Genomic DNA, 26566 nt, shown 5'->3' with positions numbered 1-26566 from the left:
AGGAGTTTCACAGGCCCCGCCAGCAAGGGACTGAGTCAGGACTGCGGCTGACACCCGGGTCAGTTGACTCCAGAGCTTCCCCCTCACCCAGACTGCAGCCTGCCTCGTGTGTCTCTCAGGGGTGTTATTACAGCCTGGAGAGCTTGTGGACTCAAATCCGGGCTGTTTTGCTGCCTAAGGAAGGATTGTATATATTTGTTTGATTCTATCTTGTTATTCATGTCTGCAGGCTGTGGAGTTTTTTTTTGTTTTTTGTTTTTTTCTGTTTCAGCCTGGAAGGGACATTTTAAAGCACTCTGACTGAGGGGGTAGCGAGGGCACCAAAATCCACACGTGGGCTGGTCTCCAGAGGTGCTCAGTAGCCTCTTCCCCTCGTCAGCCCCTCCAAGAGTCCAGTCATTTTTTTCTAGTCATATAGACCCCCTAAGAATCCTTGGAGCAGAGAGCCCCATTCCTGATGGTAATGTGGTGTATTCCTCAATTATGGGCTTCCCAGGTGGCTCAGTGGGTAAAGAATCCTCCTGCAGTGCAGACAGGAGATGCGTGTTCAGTCCCCAGGTCAGGAAGATCCTCTGGAGAAGGAAATGGCACCCACTCCAGCATTCTTGCCTGGAGAATCCCATGGGCAGTGGAGCTTGGCAGGCTATAGTCTATAGGGTCGCAAAGAGTTGGACACAACTGAAGCAACTGAGCAAAGAAGATTTGCTTTATCCTAATATTTTATACTTTAATATTGCTTTGGGGTTATTTTTTTGCAAGTGTATTCCAAAATTATACCTAAAACTTAGTGGAAAGAAAAAACTTTGCATTTTTTTTTTAGCATTTTTGGTAACTAGTTTTAAAATAAACTAGTTTTAACTTTGCAAAAGCAAAGTTAAGCATTTTCAGACTTATGATATTATAATCATTTTAGATGATTTAGATGAATTATACCTAAAATTTAGTGGAAAGAAAAAAACTTTGCATTTTGTTTTTTAGCATTTTTGGTAACTAGTTTTTAAACTAAACTAGTTACCAAAAATGCTAAAAAAAAAATGCAAAGTTTTTTTCTTTCCACTAAGTTTTAGGTATAATTCGTCTAAATCATCTAAAATGATTATAATATCATAAGTCTGAAAATGCTTAACTTTGCTTTTGCAAAGTTAAAATCAGTTGAATCTACTGATGATGAACCTACACTTTTTCCACTCTGATAACACTTTGCTCAATGCTGGCAGAGTCGATGTTTATATGTATTATAATTCTACTTAAGCAGAATCACGGTGAGCAGAGATAAATGACCCCATGAGGAGATACTGTAGTGACATAAATATGGAGCACGATCAGCTGTGCTGCTGTTCTCTTTTCGTGCAGGTGGTCACGTACAAACCAGCAGCAGAAGATTCTGCACTGAGCTTGAGGTCTCATATGCTGCTTGAGTTTTTCAATGTGTTTTATACTTAATATTGGCTTCTCTGATGGCTTGTTTAACAAATTGAAATCTGCCTCTTAATAGATTTTTAGAATATATGGTCACCTTTATGTTGTGCTAGAAAGTGTTAGCAACTACAGGAAAAAAAAAAAGGAGTCTCTTAAATTTCAGAGATTTCCTTGGTGGCTCAGATGGTAAAGAATCTGTCTGTAATACAGGAGACCTGGGTTCAGTCCTTGGGTCAGGAAGATCCTCTGGAGAAGGGAATGGCAACCCACTCTGGTATTCTTGCCTGGAGAATCCCATGGACAGATGAGCCTGGCAGGCTATCATCCATGGGGTTGCAAAGATTTTAAAAATATATGGTCACCTTTATGTTGAAAGTGTTAGCAACTATATGAAAAAATTTTTCATTTTTTAAAAAATTTCAGTTGTTGGGGACTGTAAACTATATTTTCATAAAGCAGAGAATTAAAATTTTATGTTATGTTGCAAAACAGTTTTCTTCTTGTGCAGAGATATGTTGAATCCAGTCATAAATCACTGGTCTACAGTTTAGTGGCAAGAATGACAAGGAGGCAAGGTCTTCTAGAACAGAGTAGGGTGAGGCGTACGGGGGGAGGTTTGCAGCCGGTGCCCCGAGGGCCCACACACAGGGAGCTGCCCTAGGCTCAGACCAGGAACTGGGGGACAGGTGTGCATGGGGAGGAGGGGGACAAGGAAGGGATCCCAGGCTCTGACCACAGCCAGGGGCCAGCCAGTGTTCAGTCAGGAGAACTGGGCTCCACTTGAGGGTGTCCAACTGCAGCCTCCACCAGAGGGGCAAGCAAGTAGCAATGGTTTGCTGTGCCTAGAAATTCCAGAAATGGGAAATTTGCCCAACTGATCTAGCATTGGACTGATGCAGCATTCTTGCCTAACTAACCCCCTAGCATTGGGCTGACGCAGGGTTCCAAAATTCCTTGGTGGCTTCTAGAAGTTCTGAGGCTTGAGTTTCACAAAGGCCCCTGTGTCACTTCCCGTTCTGATGTGGCAGCCCTTTTGTAAAGCACCTACTGTGTGCCTGCCCCTTGTGAGGAGTGAACAGTGTGGTCACAGCCAAGTGTGTAGACATCACAGAGAGTGAAAAACCGAGATGCAGGCCTCAGGTCGGACTGGCCGTGGTCACTTTGCTGACCGAACTACAAGAAGGTTGAAACTATTCTACATCCATGTTGTGACCCAGGAGTTTTCCTTTGGTTAATTTCAGCTCCATCGGAGGCGCCCGATGTCTGGAGAGATGTGACATTTGTGTCAGGACATCCAACGGTGACCTTGTTCTGGAAGGTAAGAGGCCAGAGGTTTAGAAAGACATTTTTGCTTGTCATTTGCTTTTCACCAAGATTAGCTACTGATGTAGTCTTTCGATTGGGAGGGCTTTTCCCAGGAATCCTGTAGAATTTCTGACCTGGTCGGGGAATCCCCACTCCGCATCCATACCCCTAACACTGGACCAGGGCTTCCTTCTTCGGCAGCCTCTTGCCTTGCCCAGGTGGCTGGTTCTGATGGTTAGAACTGCATCTCCTAACTTCCCCGCAGGCCTGCCCCTAACATCTGCAGGGCCCAGGGCATGAGGAGAAGTGGAGAAATATATACCATATTTTAAAGTTACGAATATTTATATTTGAAAGTCATAAGTCAAGCTTAAATATTGTAACAGAAATCAATCTAGTCCTTCTGTGTTGACCAACATGCCTTCATGACAACGTGCAAGGACTGGTTTGTGTTGAGATGGTGGTAGTGGTGATTTAATCGCAAAGTCATGGCTGACTCTTTTTGATCCCATGGACTGTAGTTCACCAGGCTCCTCTGTCCATGGGATTTCCCAGGCAAGAATACTGGTTATGCTGTGCTGTGCTTAGTCACTTAGTCATGTTCAACTTTTCGACCCCATGGACTGTAGCCCACAAGGCTCCTCTGTCCTTGGGGATTCTCCAGGCAAGAATACTGGAATGGGTTGCCATGCCCTCCTCCAGGGGATCTTCCCAACCCAAGGATCAAACCCAGGTCTCCCACATTGCGGGTGGATTCTTTACCATCTGAGCCACCAGGAAAACCCAACTCAGAGCTCTTGAGTTCCTCAGTGTTTAGTGCTAAAGCATGGCCATGCTGGGGGAGCTGGCCCCCAGCCAGAGCCCACCCCACTTTTCCTCCCACCTCCACTCTGGTCCTCCCCATCAGGGGGCTTGTTCACACACATGTCGATGCGCCAGTCTGTACAGGCAGGTTCTCTCCACACCCAGAGCCAACAGCTGCCCCAGCCTGATCTCAGGTCTGGGGGTGCACACATCAGGGGGCACCATCTGGCTGGGGGTTCAGGCCTTGGGAGTGGGCTTAGGGTTGTGTGGACAGAGAATTCTCTACCACCTGAAGGATCATCTAAAAGAGGGACCGTGGGCCCTGGGTCTGGGGAAGCACAGCTTGGGGGCAAGGGGGTGACACAGCTGGTGGAGGGAGTGTTCCAGGAGCCCAGCCCCCTCCTGTCTGGGGTTACCCCTGTCTTCCCTGCTCTGTACTCACTGTGGTGGTGGTGGTTTAGTTGCTAAGTCATGTCTGACTCTTACAACCTCAGGGACTGCAGCCCGCCAAGCTCCTTTGTCCATGGGATTTCCTAGGAAAGAGTAGTGAAGTGGGTAGCTATTTCCTCCTCCAGGCCATCTTTCCAACCCAGGGATCAAACCTGCATCTCCTGCATTGCAGGCGGAATCTTTACCGACTGAGTCCATACTCACCAAGTGTGTTTTAATACAGGCTGAATAACCCCCTTCCTCTCAATTCCTTAATTGGTCATGCTTTGGACATGATATGCTCTTAAGCTCACCCCCAAATGATCCTATTCTTTACTCAATTTTAGTTAAAATAGAATGTCTGATTTCAAGTGGGGTTTATTTAGAAGGTTATTTTCTCTCTTAAACTGTTTAAATTTGCTCTGTGTGTGTGTGTGTGTGTGTGTGTGTGTGTGAATAAGGCAATCAAAGGAGAGAAAAGATGAGAAAGTAATTGAGCAAACTCTTATTCACAGGGAAGCCCATGTTGAAATGATTGTCAATATTTGTTTTTAGCCTCTATCAAAAGTGCACACCAATGGGAAGATCCTGTTCTATAATGTAGTTGTAGAAAATCTTGATGAACCGTCCAGTTTAAAGGTCCTCTCTGTCCCTGCTCCGGCCAACAGCACAAAAGTAACCCTCAATCAGAGTTCTTACCAGATCTACGTCACGGCTCACAACAGTGTGGGTCCTTCTCCGGCTTCCACAGTTGCCATTTCTGGACATCCTGGAAATGGTGAGTTTCTTTGGTTTTGTTTTTCTTCACTAGGAAAATGTTGATGGTATTATTTGGTAGATATGAATAAATTGGAAAGAGTACTTTGGAGAGACAAAAGATGCAGCTGCCAAACACTGTCTGTCATTTTCTTTGGGTCCAGGCATGTTGGCGGGTTTCTGGGACAGTCCTCCTCAGTGTGGGAAGATTTCAGCCATGGGTCCGGACATTTCCCTTCCGGGGACTCTTCCACTGATTTGGGATCTCAAATTTTATTCAAATAAATGCAACACAAACAGTCCTAACAGAGAGTTGGTATGAACATGCTTTGTGGCTTATGGAATATGAGTTGCATTTCTTATATGGCAAAATACTTTGTCAATCTTGGCCACAAGGAGAACTAGCATTATCTTTCAAAAAGGGCTTTGCCAAAGCTGTGGAATAAATGATGATAACTGTCTAAACACTTAGCCTGTGGAAGTCCAAACAAGGTGGAAATGACCTGACATGTACAATCAATAATGGTGTTACTTTCCTTCCTGGGAGAGCTATGAAAGGGGGTTGGTTGCACTAACCCCGCCCCCAGTGGTGCACACACTCACACACTGCACACTTGGACAGCACCCCACAGACATCCTAAATTCACTTGTGAACCTTGCAATAATGTCACCCTTCAGTTGCTGCTATAAAAATTGTCAGACCCTGCTTGTGGGGTTATGTCGGGTTATACCTGTTATTCAAATTAGGCTTCCATTTAGGTTAAATGGGCTAGATTGGAAGGTGTTATTATTTTGTCTTATGTATTTTGGTTAAGAACCATCCAGTGTGTCAAGTAAGAAAAAGAACTTGGGATCGTGCCACAGAAGAAAAACTAAGGAGTTACTTGACCTAATCTTTGCTTTTGAAGAACTATATCAGAGAAGGAAGTGGATGGTTGTATTCTGTCTTTGTTAGGAACAGAACAGGAAGGGTGAGCATTTCATTCACCCCTAGGGGAGCTGATAGATAAAGGAAACTCTACCTCCAGGGAGGCTCAGCTCAAACAACTCTGCTAAACACTCTTCTCTTTTGGGGTCATCCTCATCTGTGGGTTCCTACCCTGTCTTCCTTCCTCATGCCCTGCCTTCAGAACCCACTCCATCCTTTTGTGAGCCTCTATCCAGCCTTCCGATATGGTCCAGATTCTTATGTCTCTAGAGTGGATAAAGGCACTGATGTGCTATGAGACAGACCAAGGAGGTTCAGCCAATTCATGCTAAAGTGTGAATGACTGAAAAGATTCCCTTTTTCTTTGCCTTTCCCTTCATTTCTCCAGACATATTTGCAAGGTTAGAGAAGCAGCTTGGGAGAGTTATGCTTTAAGTTTGGGGTAAAATTATAGTCAGTGTGAATAAATGGAAAATGTCAGTTTCAGCATGAAAGAGATTTGTGTCTCTGATGAAGAAACACAGAAGCTGTGTGGGTAGGATAGACACAGGCCTTCGTGGGAACCCCTGACCTTATACCTGGGGCTGCACATTTGTTTGGGTGCTCCCAGCTGGATGATAATTTGGTGCCCTGGAAGATTTAATAGCACCCATCAACATTCAGCTGTAATTAGAATTGCCAGATAAAAGAAAAGATGCCTCATCAAATATGAACTGCAGAGAAAAAAGAAGTACATTTGGAGTATTAAGTCCATCCCATGTCATATCTGCTTGTACCACACTGGTTGCCTCTCTGAACAGCTGCTTGCAGGCCCAGTCCTTGATCAGAGTCTGCTTTCACTCAAGTGGCTACCGGGGCCCACTGCCTTCTGAACAGTGGGAGGCTGTGGAATCCGCCTTGGAAACAGAAGTTCTTATCCTAGACCTAGACTGACCTGCTTGAAATCAGCAGAGCTGTAGTCCATTGAGACCATCACCTTTTTTTGTCCAATTGTCAGATGTTAGGAAGACTATCCCGGAGAAGGCAATGGCACCCCACTCCAGTACTTTTGCCTAGAAAATCCCATGGAAGGAGGAGCCTGGTAGGCTGCAGTCCATGGGGTCGCTAGAGTCAGACATGACTGAGCAACTTAACTTTCACTTTTCACTTTCATGCATTGGAGAAGGAAATGGCAACCCACTCCAGTGTCCTTGCCTGGAGAATCCCAAGGACGGGGAAGCCTGGTGGGCTGCCGTCTATGGGGTCGCATAGAGTCGGACACGACTGAAGCGACTTAGCAGCAGTAGCAGCAGCAGCAGCAGTAGCAGCAGCAGCAGCAGCAGCAGTAGCAGCAGCAGCAGCAGCAGCAGGAAGACTACCCTGGTGCATAAAATACATTGAGGCAGCATCCTAGGTCATAAGTACTGTCACACCCTTCCATAATCTGACTCTGTATGTATGTGAGTCGTTTTCTCCTTTTTTGCTCTGCGATCACCTCAGTTTCTACCCCTAACATCTTGGAGACAGGAGTTCATTCTGGGGCAGCCAGCATTGTGTGGGGGAATAAGCTGAATTATTCAACAGATAATTTTTGAAAGTAGATCAAGTACCAGACACAGTTCTAGGTCAAAGGTCAACTACTTTTTCAGTAAAAAGGCAGAGCATAAATATTGTAGACATTAATGTAGGCACGACAGTCATCATTTTCCAATCTGTATTTGCTATCCTTTGTTTTTAACAACACTTTAAAAATCTTAGAACTGTTCTTAGTAAAAACAAGCTTTCGAAGCTGGATTTGATCCACCAGCGGTCCTGCCTGCTGATCCCTGTCTTAGGAGCTGATGTTTCTTTGGGTCTCTCAGGACAAGGGACATTTGAGGGGCGGGTGTGAATATTTATTGGGAGTGAGAGGTAGGAAAAACCTGATGAAAACATCCCTCCTGCCCTTATCCTAAGCCCTGTCGCAATTACAGAGGGAAGGCTTGGACCTGCTAGATACACAGCACATTCAACACAGCACATTTAGATACTTTTGCAGAATGTCTGATTAATTAAATCTGAAGCATTGCCCTCTTTGTAACTTACAGAAAATGTTGAAGAAGGAAGAATGAATGGTACAGAGGATGGATTTCCCATGTCTTGGAAACCCCAATCCAGAAATGCCACAGGTTACGTTGTGGAGTGGTGTGACAGTCCCCAGCACCTTCCCTGTGTTCTCCGGTGGAAAAACCTAGGCCCCACTAACACAGACACAGTCATTAGCTCGGGTAAGAACCTTCTGTATTACCATCTCGCTCCGTCCACGTGGTTCAACTAGGGTTTCTGGACCATCTCAGATACTCTGTGCTCACTGATAACTCCAAATCCCGCGTGGGTCTTGGAGTTCAAGTTCTGCAGTTGATGTGGCCTAAGTTTTGACCTTTATATTTACTTTTACAGAGCCATCCAGATGTAAGTTCATATGGTTCATGAATTTGTTCTAAGCCAGCAGTCTCAAATGAATAGCAAAGGACCTTTGTAAGAGTCGTCCTGAGAGCTTTTACAAAAGCAAAGATGTGGATTTGGAAGACATAGGAGTAGAGTTGATGGTAGTCGATTATCAACTCCTTCAGTTTCAGTGCAACTTGTAGAGCTTGGTCTCTTTCCCTGCCACACTGGATTTGTCTTTTCCAGGTTGCAAGTGTAGCCAAGGTTAGTGGCTTGAGCAGTGGGTTAGTGGCGCCATCTGCTGGTCACAAGGTAGAGCTGTGGGAATTGTCGATCCAGAGAGTGAGTGATGAAGGAAATGGCAAACCCCTCTTTTGCCTGGGAAATCCTGCAGACAGAGGAGCCTGATGGGCTACAGTCCATGGGGTTGCGAAAGTAGGGTATGACTTAGCGACTAAACCACCACCACCCCACCACTTGAGGGTGACTGATGAGGCCCAGTGGGGTCATTCGGGTGGCTGGCAGGAATGAGGAGTCTTCCCTTTCTTGAGCAGTGGGGTGAGGGGCAAGTGAGTTACTGGAAGCAGATCTTGCAGGCGCTTGCCTCTCATGGGCGGAGAAAGGGCGCGTCGCTGGCGGGAGATTTAGAGTCAAAAAAGAGTTTTACATGGTTTTCTGGTTCTGGTTGAATTCTGCACCCAGTTTTATGCACATGGATGAGGGTATTTTGAGAGAGGATGATGTAGAAAACAATCCCCCATTGTCAGATATGCTGGAGGATTTCAAGGCTCAGGGGAAAGAAGGAAGATGGTAGAGATAAAGGGCAGAAACTCCGAGGAGGAAGATTTTCTAAGGGCACCCAAATTCATTTTTCTTTCCTTTTCAGAAATAAAGAGAATGTCATCCTATGTTATTGACAATCTGTTGACTTTTCTTCTCTAGGTGCTTTTAGACCAGGGGTTCGCTACAACTTCAGAATTTATGAAATTTCTACAAAAAGGATGGCCCATTTATTAGAGAAAAAAGCTGGCTATTTGAAGGAACTGGGTAAGTTTAAAGCATTTACTGTGTCCATGGGTGGACTTGTTCAGGACAATTCAGAGACTCTTTGCTTCAGCTTTAAGAAAATTACAGCTCCTTTCCTAATTTTCAGTGTGCTATTTATTATGGCCATTGGGTTTTTTAAAACATTATTTTTTAATCATAAACATAAAACATTTTCATTAAAGACAATTCATGAAATGTTATGCCAAAGAAGACAAAACTGGCTGATTTTACCAGCCAAGGGCACATATCCAGAGTTAATGTTGTGTGTGTGTTCTTTCTCAGTATAGGCATGCACTTTGATATAAAAATCAGATCTTACTCTATGCAGTTTTGTAAAGTCCTTTTTGACTCATGTCACTAAGTAATATTTAACTTTTCAGTCATTATGACTGCAAACTGCCTCATGGTTTGCATACGGCAAATCACCCATCTTTGGACTTTTAGGATGATTAAAATTTTTTTTTCAATTAAAAACTATAAAATTCACCCTCAATTTTCTTGCAGTCTCTAATATTCAATCTCTCTCTTTTTCTTGGCCAAATCCCCTTATGCCTTATCTGACTCACCATCATTTTAGCTGAATCTTTGTCCATTGCTCTGATAAAGGTTTTTAAGTAAAGTCCTAGAGGTAGAATACTTGAACCAGAAGGTTGAACTTCTTAAATACAGTTTTACAGTTTTTAAGACTTTTGGCAGATATACTGTGAAATTGTTGCCCCTCTCAGACATTGTACTTTGATTCCACCAGCAACATGGGCAAGTTTTGATCCTTTCATGTGGTTGCTTATTTAGCTTCTTGGCATCCAGGGTTTCACACCCACTGGGAGCTGGGCGGCTGGGTCATTGGTTACCTTGCATCAATCAGACCAGCTTTTAGTGTTCTCCATTGAGTGGGTGCTGTTCCAGCCAGGCAGGAGGGGTGTTGCTGTGTGTGTTGGCGGGCACAGGCCAGGCATGCACCAGCCTATGTGCTGAAACAGGCTCAGGGCAGCCTCAGAATAAACTCTTCCCACACTTGGACAGGGCCTTCCCAGGTGGTGCTAGTAGTGAAGGCAGGAGGCCTAAGAGATGTGGGTTCAGTCTCTGAGTCGGGAAGATCCTCTGGAGGAGGGAATGTGGCCCACTCGTCTTCTTTCCTGGAGAATCCCATGGACAGAGGAGACTGGTGGGCTGAGGTCCAGAGGGTTGCACAGAGTCAGACATGACTGAAGTGACTTCACACACACACACATACACTTGGACAACTGTGCGTTGCCACTGCCTGGGAACTAAAACTCTTCAAAGCCACCCTGACCTCTTCAAATATAACCCTTCCTCCTCCTCCCTTCCCCCTACTTCAGTTCATTCTCCCAAACACTGTTTAGAATTCAGGCACAGAAAAAAGTCTAGGGAAGCCTTTATTTTCTTTTTTGCTGTGTGACCTTGTGCAAGTTATTGAATCTCTCTGGGCATCCATTTCTACTTCTGGGAGAGGCAAGGCTTGAACAAGATGAACCTTGTTCCTTCCCAGCTCTCACGAACAAAGTCAGAGAAAGAGATAAGAGTCCTTCACTTGTCATAAGCACCTATAGAGTGGGCTGTGGTTCTACCTTCAATTTACATGAATGCTCTGAGACTGCTTCCAAATTGTGACTCTTACATTATCTCACCTTCCTTTCTTAGCTCCTTCATACAACCCTAAAGTGAATATGAGTAACTTGACCTCCCACTCCTTCACTCTGAGTTGGAAGGATTATCCCACCGAATCTCAAACTGGTTTTATACAAGGGTACTATGTCTACCTGAAATCCAAGACAGGGGAGAAGTGCCACCGGGGATTTGAAAAGACATTTCTTACAGGTGACGCTTTTTGTTTTTTCCAGTCTGTTTTCAGTTTCAAGATCTCCTTACTTGAAATCATTGGAAAGGCTACCAGCCATCTCTGATCGTGTCCAGGCTGATTTCTGTGCTCGCATGCTTTAATGATCGAATAGTGTCCTTAAAGTAGTAGGGTGGACAGGACGATGGGGGCCAGGATTTTAACTTACTTAAAAACAATATGGCCCGGTATTTTTAGAAGCACTTGAAGTACTCCCAGCTCCTTAAGACAACCTACTTACTGCTTAGGAAACTTGCTTGCTAACCTCATTTTCTTTTTTTGATTTTGTTAAAGCTTATCGCAATGTATTCTAAGTAGCTCTGGCAAGCTCTTACTCTCTCTCTGGCAGATTTGAGTCCCCCCCGCACCCCACCCCCAATCAGGAATAACCTTTGCTTAGTGGAGTGCTCCTCTCGCTTGCCATCTCCCAAACATCTTAGTGTTCCCAGTGTGATGAAATTATGATTTCATTTTTGATTGGTTTAGAAATGTTGGCAGTGCTGAGTCCACAGAAGTATTATTGCCTGACTGTCTCACAAGATCTTTATTACACTCTTAATCATTTTTTTTTCTTCTTAAAAATTTTTTTTTTTTTTTTTAAAAAAAACACAGATAATTCAGTATGTTGCAAATACACAATTGACAACCCGGATCAAAAGACATTTGTTGTGAAAGACCTACAGCCAGAATCTGCCTATGAGTTTTTGGTCACTCCTTATACAAGTGCTGGTGAGGGTCCCCTGGATGACTTCAGAAAGGTCACGACTCCGGATGAATACTGTGAGTTTTTCCAAATCAAAACTCTTCTCTTCGGAGTTCCTGGGGAACTGACAAATGACACACACAGTTGTGGGCTTTGTCTAGATCAGGAATGTTTAAACCTTTCTTTTCTGTCTTTGTCTATCTCTTTCTTTCTCTAGATGAAACTCATGAAAGAAAAAAAAAAAGTTACACAGAATCCCACAACATACAATAGATAAGAGTGAGGCTAATCTGACTGATCTGTGACCTGGAAACTTTCTCAGTCCCAGAACAGTTTGAAAATCACAGATAGTATATTTTAGTGTTGACTTGGGAAGACCCTTATGAGTTCTGTCTAGAGAGGGGTGGGGGTGTTTTTGTCAGCAGAAATATAAGTACATGTGAATGACTAAAAGCCTTCAAACGCCCTTGTATGATTTGCTTTTATAAAAGAGGATGTTTCACAACCTGTCTGCACTGTTCTTTGGTGGATTTGCAAGCAGTGAGAACAGGAAGATAGGCATTTATGAAAATGAAGTACAGGTTGATATATCTGAGAAATAATAGTAGAACAATTACCTAGGTTATGACTTGGGTAATTTTATCAGACCCTAATTAGAAGGGGTGCATTAGTCAGTTTTCAGTGGGTAATAAAATACTCTGTGGTGCTGGAGAAGACTCCTGAGAGTCCCTTGGACAGCAAGGAGATCAAACCAGCCAGTCCTAAAGGAAATCAATCTTGAATATTCATTGGAAGGACTGATGTTGAAGCTCCAATATTTTAGCTACCTGATGTGAAGAGCCCATTCATTGGAAAAGACCCTGATGCTGGGGAAGATTGAGGGCAGGAGAAGTGGGCAACAGAAGATGAGATGGACATGAGTTTGAGCAAACTCCAGGAGATAGTTAAGGACAGGGAAGCCTGGTGTGCTGCAGTTCATGGGGTCGCAAAGAGTTGGACATGACCTAGTGACTGAACAATGAATAACAAAAATACCTCCAAATCTCAGTGGCATACAGAAACAAATCTGTCTGTTCATGCTCCTGGCTTGGCTGACGCAGGTTGAACCCAGTGGGGCTCCAAGCTTTAGGCACGTTTAGGTCTGTTCCATGGAGTTTGTTAGTTCTCTGAGGCTCAGGTTGAAGGACAGTGGCTCTGAGGGACCAGCTCTGCTCAGAGTGCATCACAGGAACACGAGAGCAAGCCAACTCTAAGCACACTCAACTCAGCTACCAGCGTGACCACTACTCACCTCCCATTGGGCAAACCAAGTTATGGCTGAGCCTCCAAGTCAAGGGGCTGGAGTATACTTCTCATACAGAGAGGGAGTGAAGAATGGGGAGTAATGATCCATGCTGTCAGGAGAGGTAACGAGTTTGAGCCACAAGTATTAAGGGCAGATGGATCCCTGTGTTGGCTGGTTGGCGTCTCACCACCCTGCTCCCCACCAGTCAGACAGCACTCGTAGTGAATCTTGCACAAATAGAGTTTTGAGAAATAACAGACATGTAAAACTTATTTCTTTGAGGGAAAAGCAGTCACTAAAAAATCCCTTTCTTTTCCCTTCTCCAGCCCATATACTGATACACATCATTCTCCCCATGGTTTTCTTCGTTTTTGTCATCATGATCATCTGCTACCTAAAAAGCCAGTGGTAAGTGTTGGGGAAGGTTTCATCCAAGAAGAGAGTCAAAGAAAAAATCTAGAAAGGAATTTAATAAGATAGAAATCCCACTGGATCATATGAGGCAAAGTGCTGGAAGGGAAAGGACAAAGGAAGATTTGGTTAAAATATGAAAAATTTTGAATAATCTTGTTTATCAACAGATAAGCAATAAGTCAATACATAAGGAAACTATTTGAAAATATTGTAAAACTTGTTTAATAGCAATAGCTAATATTTATATTTCACTTTACCGTGTGCTTGGCAGTGTTTTCAGTGCTTTACATATAACAACTCACTTAATCCTTCCAACACCATCACTACCATAGTGATCTCCATCGAACCAGTGAGGAAATCAAAGCATCAGTTCAGTTCAGTCGCTCAGTCATGTCCAACTCTTTGTGACCCCATGAATCGCAGCACGCCAGGCCTCCCTGTCCATCACCAACTCCCAGAGCTCACTCAGACTCACGTCCATTGAGTCAGTGATGCCATCCAGCCATCTCATCCTCTGTCGTCCCCTTCTCCTCCTGCCCCCAATCCCTCCCAGCATCAGAGTCTTTTCCAATGAGTCAACTCTTTGTATGAGGTGGCCAAAGTACTGGAGTTTCAGCTTTAGCATCATTCCTTCCAAAGAAATCCCAGGACTGATCTCCTTTAGAATGGACTGGTTGGATCTCCTTGCAGTCCAAGGGACTCTCAAGAGTCTTCTCCAACGCCATAGTTCAAAAGCATCAGTTCTTCGGTGCTCAGCTTTCTTCACAGTCCAACTCTCACATCCATACATGACCACTGGAAAAACCATAGCTTTGACTAGATGGAACTTTGTTGGCAAAGTAATGTCTCTGCTTTTTAATATGCTATCTAGGTTGGTCATAGGAAGGTTAAAAAGCTTGCTTAAGGTTACAGTGATAAGAGTGATAAAGCAAGGATTAATCTGACTCCAGGTTTATCGCTCTCAACCATTCCACTCTATTGCAAAATTCAGTGTAATTTTTGTTGGTTTTCCAGGTTGAAGGACAAGTGTTATCCTGACATTCCAGACCCTTACAAGAGCAGCGTCCTGTCATTAATAAAATTCAAGGTAAATGCTGGGATATTCTAGGGATACCATGTACTTATTAAAGACTAACCCAGGGGTTGGGCTATAATAATCATACATTCCTAGACCTCCTCAGGAAGATGTAACAAAGCAAGAGCCACCTCTGCTCCCCTAGCCATGAAATGCGTGAACCCAGCTGTGACTTCTTCTGTCAGGGGCTATCCTTTGGTTTTCAGCATCACCTCCTTGTGATCACCACCATTAACTTGTGACCAGGATAAAACACATAAAAAAGTGAAGCTCTCAGTGCATTTCACATGCTTTATATACCATGACACACACACACACACACACACACACACACATTATCTTTGCCCATTTTCTGTTTCTGTTTCAGGAGAATCCTCATATAACAATAATGAACGTCAATGACTGTGTTCCAGATGCTATTGAAGTTGTAAACAAGCCCGAAGGGAGTAAGATGCAGTTCGTAGGCACTAGGAAGTCACCCACAGAAACTAAAGGTACTAAGCCTGCCTATCTGGACCTGCTCCCAACAGAGAAGAACTACTCTGGCCCTGGACCTTGCATCTGTTTTGAGAACTTTACCTATAATCAGGCAGCTTCTGACTTGGGTTATTGTGGACATTTCCCAGTAACCCCTCAAGCCCCACACTGTCAGCTGAGACCACTGACTTCACCTGAAAATTTACTAAAGACACTGGAACAAAACTACATGAACTCCCTGGGAGAAATCCCAGCTGGAGAAGCTAATTTGAATTATGTATCCCAGTTGGCTTCACCCATGTCTGGAGACAGGGAGAGCCCACCAACAAATCCACCAGAGCCAGCACTCTGTTCGGAGTATAAAATGCAAATGGCTATTCCCCTGGGTCTTGCCTCCCCCGCCCGAAGTGAGAATAGCAGCCTATCTTCCACTGCCCTTTTAGATCCGCGTGAACACTGCCACTAAGCAGACTGCCCACTTCATATCCTTATGCTACACAGACACTAGTAGAAGCATAGTTGGCACTGTTCCACCACCAGATACCTCGGGGCTGAATCCCAGTGAATTATCACCACTGGGAGGTCTGATTTATATGGTTTTGCTAGGTTTCAATGGAGAAGGCAATGGCACCCCACTCCAGTACTCTTGCCTGGAAAATCCCATGGATGGAGGAGCCTGGTGGGCTGCAGTCCATGGGGTCGCGAAGAGTCGGACACGACTGAGCGACTTCACTTTCACTTTTCACTTTCACGCATTGGAGAAGGAAATGGCAACCCACTCCATGTTCTTGCCTGGAGAATCCCAGGGACGGGGGAGCCTGGTGGGCTGCCGTCTATGGGGTCGCACAGAGTAGGACACGGCTGAAAGGACTTAGCAGCAGCAGCAGGTTTCAAAGGTCAGAAAGCTATGAAATTTAACATTTGTGCTTGGAGCAGGCTTGCTGTGGAAATGGCAGGATCGTGGGAACAGGCTTACCTTGCACGTTCACCTTTATGACAGTAGACCTGGCACTTGATAGAGAGACACACCGCATCCACTCAGTATTGGACGGGGTGGCTATGGTCCTTGAAGTTCAGCTTTTAGCAAGAAAGCATTTCCAGTAAGTTTTACCATACATTTTGTATCTTAAGGGTAAAGGAACTAGATTTCAGGCCACAGAACATTCATTACGGGAGCATAAATTGTCAATGTTAATTTATTCTGGGTGTGTTTAATGAAGTCATATATTTGAGACCAAAACAGATTTTAGACTTGCTTTTAAGTGGTGACAGTAGTAAGATGAACTCTTCCTATTCAGTTCAGTTCAGTCACTCAGTCGTGTCTGACTCTTTGCAACCCCATGAATTGCAGTATGCCAGGCCTCCCTGTCCATCACCAACTCCTGGAGTTCACCCAGACTCACGTCCATAGAGTCAGTGATGCCATCCAGCCATCTCATCCTCTGTCATCCCCTTCTCTTCCTGCCCCCAGTCCCTCCCAGCATCAGAGTCTTTTCCAATGAGTCGACTCTTCGCATGAGGTGGCCAAAGTACTGGAGTTTCGGTTTTAGCATCATTGCTTCCAAAGAAATCCCAGGGCTGATCTCCTTCAGAATGGACTGGTTGGATCTCCTTGCAGTCCAAGGGGCTCTCAAGAGTCTTCTCCAACACCACAGTTTAAAAGCATCAATTCTTCGGCGCTCAGCCTTCTTCACAGTCCAACTCTTACATCCATACGATTAGACCTTATCTAATAGGGTAAGCCATGCAAATGAATTGATGAGGTCCCCACAGTTGTCCTTCTGTTGTTTACCACAGTTAAGGAGTGGGGCTGGCACAGAATCCCTGCCTCAGTGTCAAGATTATAGCACTCCTACTTAGTAGACACATCTACAATTTTTGATGACTACCTCAGAATAGAAGGAAAATATGTCATTAATTTCATTCACATTTTATGGTTCATCTTTTTTTTCCCAAGAACTATGATATATACATGACCCTGTTTTCAGTAAGCCTCTTGTGGATTCTCCAGTAGGTTGTCTGGGCCAAGATAACACCTTCACTGTCTCCTTATATTCCTCTGATGGTATAACTGTAAAAGGCTATGTAGAGTGGGAGTTCCTCAGTGGCTTGGCAGGAGCTCTGTCTCTTTGGACCAATGTATGCCAAGCACCTACCTGCTGTGTAGCAGTGTTCAGTCGCTCGAGTTCCTTTCCCTTCTCTCTGCCCAACAACCCTTAATGTTTACTTATCATACTTCTAAATAAGCGTGATTAGGGGCTCCTTTCTCTGCTGTGGTGGAGATGGTGCTGCCTGTGCCTCCGGTACCAAATGCCCCGTGTCACACAATTCCACAGTATGAAGAACAAGAGAGGAGGAGCTGAAAGGAACATGGCTGTTAACTGACCTAAATATACACAAACCAGGACTTCTGCTCCTTCTTTTTAACTTTTTCCTTCCATATAACTATGCTTTTGGCTGGAATAATGGACTATGTACACCTAACACAGTACAAACAAGTATCTTGATTAGTCTGTTTTGAGAAGACTTTGGGGCCAGTATTGTTATCATTTAGCCTCTTTGTGTCTGTCATGATGTAATTATAAAAATACATGGAAACATCATTGATGGTGATGATTGATTTATAAGTAGTATCTTTTGTAAAGATATTCTTTAGAAAAATAATGCACAAAACCTTGAAGTCATTTATGTTGCCTAAGCCTTAATTAAAATATTTCATCACTGCATTATTTTGTGTTTTCTCTATATCAGTGAAGTGAAACTCTTGGAATTATCGTAAGTGATAAATCACGTTCTGAGCTTACTAGAAATGTAAATTCCTAGGTGCCACTCCAAATCTCCCTACCAAAATGTGTGTGGCACAAGGCCTGGAATACATCCCAGGCACTCAGATACCCACTCAATTTTGAGAATCACTGACCTGAGTCAAACAAAGATGTCTTTCTGAAATTTAACAACACACCAATGGGAAATGGCTGGGTTTATATAACTTTGTCCTTACAGTATCACTATGACCCTAGTTTTGGCTCTAAACATTCCTTTCCCATGTCTATAAATAATTAAATAACAGTATTTAAAGACTATATTCCACTTAACAGCATTGTTTTAAGAAGTGTCATTCAGAAACTTTGAAATTTGTGTCAGAATTACCAGGATTAAAAGAAAAAACCAACTCATAGAGAATTTCAAATATAGATAGAAATAGGAGTTTAACAAACCCTTATGAACTATCCCTGGTAGCCCAGATAGTAAAGAATCTGCCTGCAATGCAGGAGACCTTGGGTTTGATCCTTGGGTTAGGAAGATCTCCTGGAGAAGGGAATGGCAAGCCACTCCACTATTCTTGCCTGTAGAATCCTACGGACAGAGGAGCCTGGTGGGCTACAGTTCATGGGGTTGCAAAGAGTTGGACACGAATGAGCGACTTAACACCACTACTAGGTACTATCATCAACCCCAATAGCCACTAAACCACGGTTGTTTTAGTCCATCCATAGTCTTATTCAGTCTTCCCCCTTGATACGATTTTGAAGCAAATCATGGTTTCATTTGTAAATGTTTTTCTAAATTGGCTTTACTTTTTCTAAAATAGCCATAATACCTTTTTAATAATCACACCTATGAAAAAACAACCAAATCAAAAGATGGGCAGAAGATCTAAACAGACATTTCTCCAAAGAAGACACAGATGGCCAGAAAGCATATGAAAAGATGCTCAACACTGCTAACTTTCAGAGAAATGCAAATCAAAACTACAATGAGGTATCACCTCACATCATCAGTCAGAATGGCTACCATAAAAAAGTCTACAAACAATAAATGCTAGAGGGTATGGAGAAAAGGGAGCCACCCCCCATCACTATTAGTGGGAATGTAAATTGATTACAACCACTATGGAGAACAGAATGGAGGTTCCTTAATAAACTAGAACTACCATGTGCTTGGGCGCCCGCTCAGTCGCTTCAGTTGTGTCCGATTCTTTTGTGCTCAGTAACTTCAGTCGTGTCTGACTCTGTGTGACCCCGTGGACTGTAGACCGCCAGGCTCCTCTGTCCATGGGATTCTCCAGGCAAGAATACTGGAGTGGGTTGCCATGCCCTCCTTCAGAGGATCTTCCCAATCCAGGTATAAAACTCACATTTGCCTGCATCTCCTGCGTTGCAGGCAGATTCTTTACCCACTGAGCCACCTGGGAAGCTCTTGTGATTCAGCAATTCTAATCCTGGGCATGTATCTGCAGAAAATCCTAATTCAAAAAGATACATGCACCCCAATGTTCACTGCAGTACTGTTTACAATAGCCAAGACATGGAAGCAACCTAAATGTCCATCAACAGAGGAATGGACAGAGATGTGGTACGTATATGCAACAGAGTAAAAAGAATGAAATAATGTCACTTGCAGCAACATGGGTGGACCTAGGGATATCGCATTAAGTGAAGTCAAAGAAAGACAGATATGATACACTTATATGTGGACTATTAAAAAAAACTCATATGAATGGATTTACTTACAAAACAAACTCAGACTTCAAACTGATGGTTACCAAACAGAAAAGGTGGGGGGGGTGGGGGGGATAAATTAGGAGCTTGGGATTAACATAAACACACAACTATATATAAAATAGATACTCAACAAGGACCTACTGTATAGCAGAGGGAACTCTACTCAATATTCTGTAATAACCTATATGGGAAAAGAATCTGAAAAAGAATGGATATATGTATATCCGAATCACCTAGCTGTAGACCTGAAAACTAAGACAATATTGTCAATCAACTCCAATATAAAATAAAAAATTTTTTAAATTAAAAACACACGTTAAACCTAGTTAGTAACATTCCAGGATATTTTGATGGTGGGTGGAACTGGCAAAAGACGTACAAATAACGCCTCAGCCTGGTGACTGGTCCTCAGCTGCAGGTAGGTAGACGGGAAGCAGAGAACTAGTCACACAGTTCTAGTATCTAGTAGTCACACAGGAAACTAGTATCACAGTGATATTGATACAGAATATTATAACTAGGTTTTAGACGTGATTTTAATTTAAACAATTTTTTACTTTATATTCGCGTTTATTGACAATATTGTGTTAGTTTTCAGGTGTACAACTAAGTGATTCATACATACATGTATCCATGGACCTGCTGGAAGTGCCTGCTGACATTCCAGTACCTGACCCATACTAAGTCTAGTGAAACTGATTCTCCACTAGAATGTCATTTATTAAGAAAATCAGGTTGTATTAGACAGTATCTAGTATTTCTTCTAAGAACTCTGTGGAGACCAGCTGGCTTTCATCTCAAAGAATTTACAAAACATGCTAAGCATTTTGCATAAAGTAGGCATTTTAAAACCTTCAGAGGGACTTCCCTAGTGGTTCAGTGGTTGAGACTCTGTGATTCCACTGCTGGGGGCGTGGTTCAATCCCAGGTAGGGGAAGCAGGATCCAGCAAGGCATGGCCAAAACAAAATGACAACCTTCAAAAAGATACAACTGAAAATATAAAGCCTTCAAAATTAGTAGTTAAAATAGTATTTACAATAAATATATTTGTCCTCTAAGCATTAGAGGAAGTTTTCATACATTTTTTTTTTTAATCAATACAGAATTAGTTGCTATGGTCTGAATGATCACCGGCCTCCCCAAATTCCTACATTGAAATCCTAATACCCAGGGATGATGGTATTAGTAGATGGGGTTCATTGGGAGGTCATGAGGCTAGAGCTCTCATGAGCGGGACTGATGTTCTTATAAGAGACACTACAGTTTCCTAGTCCCATCAAGCCATCGAGGACATAAGACAAAAGAAGTCTGGGATGTGAAGAGGGCCCTCACCCAAATATGTTCACACTCTAATTTCAGATTTTCAGCCAACAGAATTGTAAGAAGTAAATTTCTGTTATTTATAAACTGTCCAGTCTTTGGTATTTTGCTATAGTTGTTCAGTCACTAAGTTATGTCCAACTCTTGGTGACCCCATGGACTGCAGCACACCAGACTTCCCCCATCTTTCACTATCTCCGGGAGTACTTTATACACCAGAGAGTTTTAAAAAATGAAACAAACTTTCTGAAGCTCAGCTACATTGTCAGTTTTCAAAGATGAGCTGTATGATGATGATTTGTGCTTTTTGAGGGCCAACTACATTTTTGTTGAAAAGTATAGAGTAGAAGGCAGTATGAAAATGATACACATAAATGTATTTAAAAACCAAACTATCCCAAATAAATCTATTTCTGAATACATTTTACCACATTCAGTCAATGATAACAGACTCTAACTTCGACACTGAATTTTATTCTCCAGGATTGACCATTTATTTCCCTTGTAGTATTTTCTTTTGCCACTAGGTGGCTGTTGGCTAGCTTACCTGATCCAGTTTCTGTGAAAGTGAAAGTCGCTCAGTCAGGTCAGACTCTTGGAGTTCTCCAGGCCAGAATACTGGAGTGGGTAGCCTTTCCCTTCTCCAGGGGATCTTCCCAACCCAGGGATCGAACCCAGGTCTCCCTCGTTGCAGGTGGATTCTTTACCAGCTGAGCCACAAGGGAAGGCTGAGTGAAATCAAATAGCTTACACAGAAAAGTTACCATCATACCATCATTGCTCATTCTATATATTAATCACTAAAGCTGGAGTTGTTCTGAAGATAGATCTACTTTATCAAATCTTTCACAATAATCTGAGATTAAAAAACAATAACTGTAAAGATGTTTGATTAGATTATGAAGTGTTTAGAAAGTATAAATACCTATTTTAAAACATTTGGAACAAGCCACTACTCATTTGAAAAGACCCTGATGCTGGGAAAGACTGAAGGTGGGAGGAAGGGGATGACAGAGGATGAGATGGTTGGATGGCATCACTGACTCAATGGGCATGAGTTTGAGTAAACTCCAGGAGTTGGTGATGGACAGGGAGGCCTGGCATGCTGCAGTCCATGGGGTCGCAGAGTCGGACACGACAGAGCGACTGAACTGAACTATGTGTTACTGAACCAGATTCTTATCTGTGGTATTTAAAAGTCACTTTTACCTAGAGTTACATGTAACAGCCTCAGTGGTACATAAATCAACAATGATGGTTTTAAAATTTGAAATAGAACAATGACACAAGGTTAAGAATTTTTAAGTACATTTTATTAAGAATGTATCCCTTTGATAAGATTACGCTTCAGGAGGCTTTTAATGCCCTTGACATAAACTGTACACATTATACAAAAACAAGAAAACCACAAAAAAAAAATCAAGGTGAGCAAAACCATTTAGGGACAAACCTTATTTAAATTATACACAACTCAATGAAATATTCTTACGGAAAATATATAAATACTTTTCTTTCTATGTTACAGTTATACAATATAAATCAGATTTCAATGTCTGTTCAGTGACCTACAAACACCAGAACCTCCAAATATGTAGCAGCGTATTACTAAATAAAAAAGAAAAAAATTATGTGGTTAGGGAGCATTAAGTCTGAGATTTTTTTCACAGTCCCTTACCACTTTTCAAAACTAATTTACATCATTTGTTTTACAATGCAGCTTTAGGATTTCTGACAGGCCAATAATGGAACATTTTTCAACTATTATCTATGAAAGTTTTTAATCTCCCCCCTCCTCTGCCCAAAGACTTTGCATTTTGTGCTAAATCAACCTATTAGTGGCAAAATTACAAGATATACTTTTTTGGCATAAATTATATTTTTCAAATTAAATATTTTATAAAGAAAGTCAAACAAAATGTGCAATTTATGCGTGCAGTGGCACAGCTATCCACCTATGTTACAAAAATACTCTAAAGGGGAGAAAATCCACATTCATTAAAGAAACCTACTATGAATGAAAACTACCCTGGGAACCTAGAACTAAAAGAAAAAACAAATGCTCCTAGAAAGATTCTCACAGATGTTAACATTGTCTGATAAGCACTGCTATTAATTTTACTGGTATGCTTTTATAATCAAACTTTCACTGTAGTGACAGTCTTGAAGTGAAGCTGGTAATAATGTATTTCCTGAATGGAGAGACAAGGGAGACCCTTCTCAACTTTTGGAAGATATGAAATGTTCTTTTTATTCCAACAGCTCTTATCAAACTCTCTCAATTAATTGTTCCTTTTTTCCCTAATTTAATGGATTGTGAATTTGAGACAAAACTGGAAACATAAGACAAAAGGGGAAAAAACCTTACTTCCAAAGGACCTTTCCCAAGGTAGTTTACAAAACTCTCACACAAAATTAGCACCTCACTCTCACCATGCAAAAGTAACTGCAGTTATAATTTGGATGACAATTTGATTGCTTTTTATTGCTTAGTGATCTGTGCTTTAATGTGGGGATAAAAGGCATCCTCTGAATGGAATGAAAAAAATTTTTTATATAAATAGCAGTAGACAAATCTAAATAAGCATTCACACCTCACTGTTGAACACTTTGCATCTGTAATATGCCCTGAAAAACTCAGCTTTAATTACTTCAAGCTCTGGATAAAAGAGCTGAAAACTATTAAAGCTACACCATTTCAAAAGGACTTATACATATGATGTTAGAGTAACTAGTAAAATAAAGTATATACCTCCAAAGAGCCTCTTTTAATGTCAATGTCTTACAGAATGCCCTTATGCTACCAATCTTTATTAGAAAATTTTTTATTAGGGAGAAAAGACTTTTCCCCCCTTCAAATCTACCTAAGCATAAATAGGAAGTAAAAGTATAAGAAATTTTAGATCATGTTTAATTACAAATACTAATTTCTAATTTCCTTATTTATCAGTATTTACTTAGTATGTGAAGCTGAAATCTGTTCTTGAAAAAAATTTCAATTAGAAACAACAATTCACTTTACAATTAGAAATTCACAGTTTATAACCAGCACAACTGCTCAAATTCCTCCAAATTATTCAATTACCAGTAGTACAAATTTATATGGACTAAGATTAATTCTAAAATCTTGAAAAACTACAGTATTGACATTATTTTGGTATTTTATAGTCTGGTAATATCTATTACATATAGATGCTTTTTTCAATTATTTCTATTACCACTGACAACATCCCTAATCTTTTCTGCCATAATTTAACATTTTAAACACCTAAGTAAATCACTTGGCACTGCATGTGAGCATTTTTCATCGTAAAAGTCTACTTTTATACAAATAAGTACTTAAAGAAAACGTATTAGACCTGTCAGTGAAACATGGATAAACCAAATAGCACTATACATTTAATATAGACATTTTTTTTTTAAGATTATTGAGAACCACAAAGCTCTGAGTGTCTCCCCAAACTAAGTGCTAAAGGCAAATATTATGATATATACATATATATCTTTCAAAGTAATAATCCAAAAAACTGTTCAGGCTAATAGTAACAAAGACTTCATTTCAGGATTGATGAGTGAGGTGGGGTCCAGGGATGAAGATGTGTGTGTGTGTGTGTGTGTGTGTAACAAAAAAGAATTTACTGTTAACTTTTGAGGGATTAAACCACAGATTTTATACTCTATATTAACTGAGGTAGTGTTTAAAAATGAATGTCTAAAATATGTTAATCCCATTATTAATAAGATTACTACATTACCTCCTTTGGAGTTTTAAACCACTATTTGGTCTATTATCTCTGACATTTGGTTCTCTGGAAGGCAGTCTCATCATCCAAGACCAAAGACCAAGGTGACAGGCAACGTTCTTAGAAGTACTGTTGACATTTAAATAAACACTTGGGTTCAGTGATAAATTAAAGTTAAAAAAAAAAAGCATCTGTTTTATCTTCAATTGGATTTTATGAAAGAAAATCTGAAGAACCACTTTTTAACATAAGCAGCAGCTTACAGCCCTTATCTGCTTTGTTATAATGTAAGTTGCTACACAGTGCACGTAAGAACAATTCACTGAAGTGCAGTCAAAGAGGTGTTATGAAGTGAGATGAAAGGCTTCATCTCAATTGGAACTTTCAGTGCCAGTAAATTAAAAAAAAAAAAAAAAAGTATCTCTGTGAGTTATGCTTTCTAGTTCACAGGGTTCTTTACAGAGATCTCAAAGAACAAGCCCATTATAAAAGAACTGTAATAAGGGAAAATACTAGTCCCCGTACTATGACTGTGTCAGAGCTGATGCGTAACTGTAAAAATGGTCTAAACAAATCAATTTAAAAAGGGTCCTAATCAGTCCAGCTGGATTTTTTTTCTACTTATATATAGACCTCAAAAAAGATCCTTTCATTTACAAGCATTCTAATGATGATGGCCATGCTTTTTTTATATACAAATTTGCATATATGTTTAATTCCTGTAAAGATTTCCAAATATCTTTAGACATACACAAATTAAACAAACAAATAAAACTTTGCCCTCATCAACTTTAACAACTTCACAAATGTGATAAAGGCAACTATTGTACTCATAAACTCACCTATCACTGCATTTAGTCTGTGCAAAACAAGAACACTGATATAAAAATTAAATTACTGCTGCTTTAAAATTTGGTACTTAAGGCTTTTCACTACAATTTTTAATCGTAATAATGTTTCACCAAGGATTTTTTTAAAAGAAACTATGGCTCTTCTTTTCCCATGGAATGTATAAATTGTAGGCAACCTTATCTTTTCCTCAAGAGATCCAAGGTGTTATTTAATGCTTTCTTTTACTTTAGGTCTAAATTAATAGTGCTTTGTTCAAGTTCCTGTTAAAATGGTGATGTGGGAAGCTAATGGAAATGGAAGTGCACTGAGAACATATGCATTTTATAAATGAAAAATACTCTGAATTATAAAATAATTTTCTGATTTTAATCAGGAACTGTAGTGAAAAACCTTAATCGGTTCAAATAGCCTATAATAACACATTGCAACAAAACTAAAGAGATGGAAAACAAGAAACTTTATGTAAGTCTAGTCACATAAAAATAACTTATAAGTCCTGGTTGTTGAGGCTCTTCTTTCGCTTTGAGGTTAAAAACCTCTGAAGTAGTGTTATAAACATGAAGAAAAAAGTGGAAGGGCCAAAGATCCCCTTCTAATACCAGCAGTTACAGAACATCCCATTGTGCTAACAGGATGCAGCCTCAAAGACACTGATTCCTGGCTTCCAAAATTAGTTAACAAACAAGGCATCTTTATATTTACCCTAAAAAAGGAATTCAGAAATAACGGTGTGTAGGGTGCTTCTGCATACCGTACTGTTCCACTGTTGTTATGCTCTTAAAATGAAAAGTAGAAAACCCATGTAGGTACTCAGTGCTTGAATCTTGCATACAATGGTAACTAAAACTCTTAAAACTGTGGTAATGAATAATGAACCCCCAATGGGGCTCCACAGAGGGTAGAGGAAGTTGTTTTGGTTAGGGAAGTCCGCAGTTCCAACTGTTCATGTACCAGTAATTGCTGGAACAGCGTATAGAAGATACTCCTGTCTTTGCTGCCCAGTCAGTCGGCTTTTTTGAGGCTTTTAGAAGTCCACAAATATGAATATATATATATATAGTCTACATCTATATACATCATAAATATGAGGTCAGGATTCAGCAGATGTATTGACTATAGTTTGCTTTGGTGGTGTTGCCAAGACAGCCTCTGCTTCTTCATGCATCTAGGGAAGAAGTGGTAAATTATTAATGACTTTCTAGTCTATCAACAGATATAATCTCAAAACTTTTAGTTTAATT

The 26566-nt window shown here is 41.3% G+C and overlaps 2 protein-coding genes across 11 annotated transcripts in view; one reads left to right on the top strand and one right to left on the bottom strand.

Annotated features, from left to right (window-relative positions):
• The window catches only part of OSMR (oncostatin M receptor), a 74417-nt gene extending 50069 nt beyond the window's left edge, over positions 1–24348 (top strand). For both annotated transcript variants that reach the window (XM_061393680.1, XM_061393681.1), the window contains exons 10-18: positions 2661–2737; positions 4513–4735; positions 7708–7887; positions 8990–9094; positions 10757–10933; positions 11565–11732; positions 13267–13348; positions 14369–14441; positions 14797–24348. In XM_061393680.1, coding sequence (XP_061249664.1) covers positions 2661–2737; positions 4513–4735; positions 7708–7887; positions 8990–9094; positions 10757–10933; positions 11565–11732; positions 13267–13348; positions 14369–14441; positions 14797–15372 — 1661 coding nt within the window. In that variant the 3' untranslated portion in view covers positions 15373–24348. The remainder of the gene's footprint in view (positions 1–2660; positions 2738–4512; positions 4736–7707; positions 7888–8989; positions 9095–10756; positions 10934–11564; positions 11733–13266; positions 13349–14368; positions 14442–14796) is intronic.
• The window catches only part of RICTOR (RPTOR independent companion of MTOR complex 2), a 139025-nt gene continuing 134483 nt past the window's right edge, over positions 22025–26566 (bottom strand). For all 9 annotated transcript variants that reach the window (XM_061393673.1, XM_061393670.1, XM_061393671.1 and 6 more), the window contains one exon: positions 22025–26490. In XM_061393673.1, the coding sequence (XP_061249657.1) occupies positions 26416–26490 (75 nt within the window). In that variant the 3' untranslated portion in view covers positions 22025–26415. The remainder of the gene's footprint in view (positions 26491–26566) is intronic.

This window comes from Bos javanicus, chromosome 20 (assembly GCF_032452875.1).
Source record: "Bos javanicus breed banteng chromosome 20, ARS-OSU_banteng_1.0, whole genome shotgun sequence".
NCBI lineage: Eukaryota > Metazoa > Chordata > Mammalia > Artiodactyla > Bovidae > Bos > Bos javanicus.
This window is presented reverse-complemented; position numbering and strand designations above follow the sequence as displayed.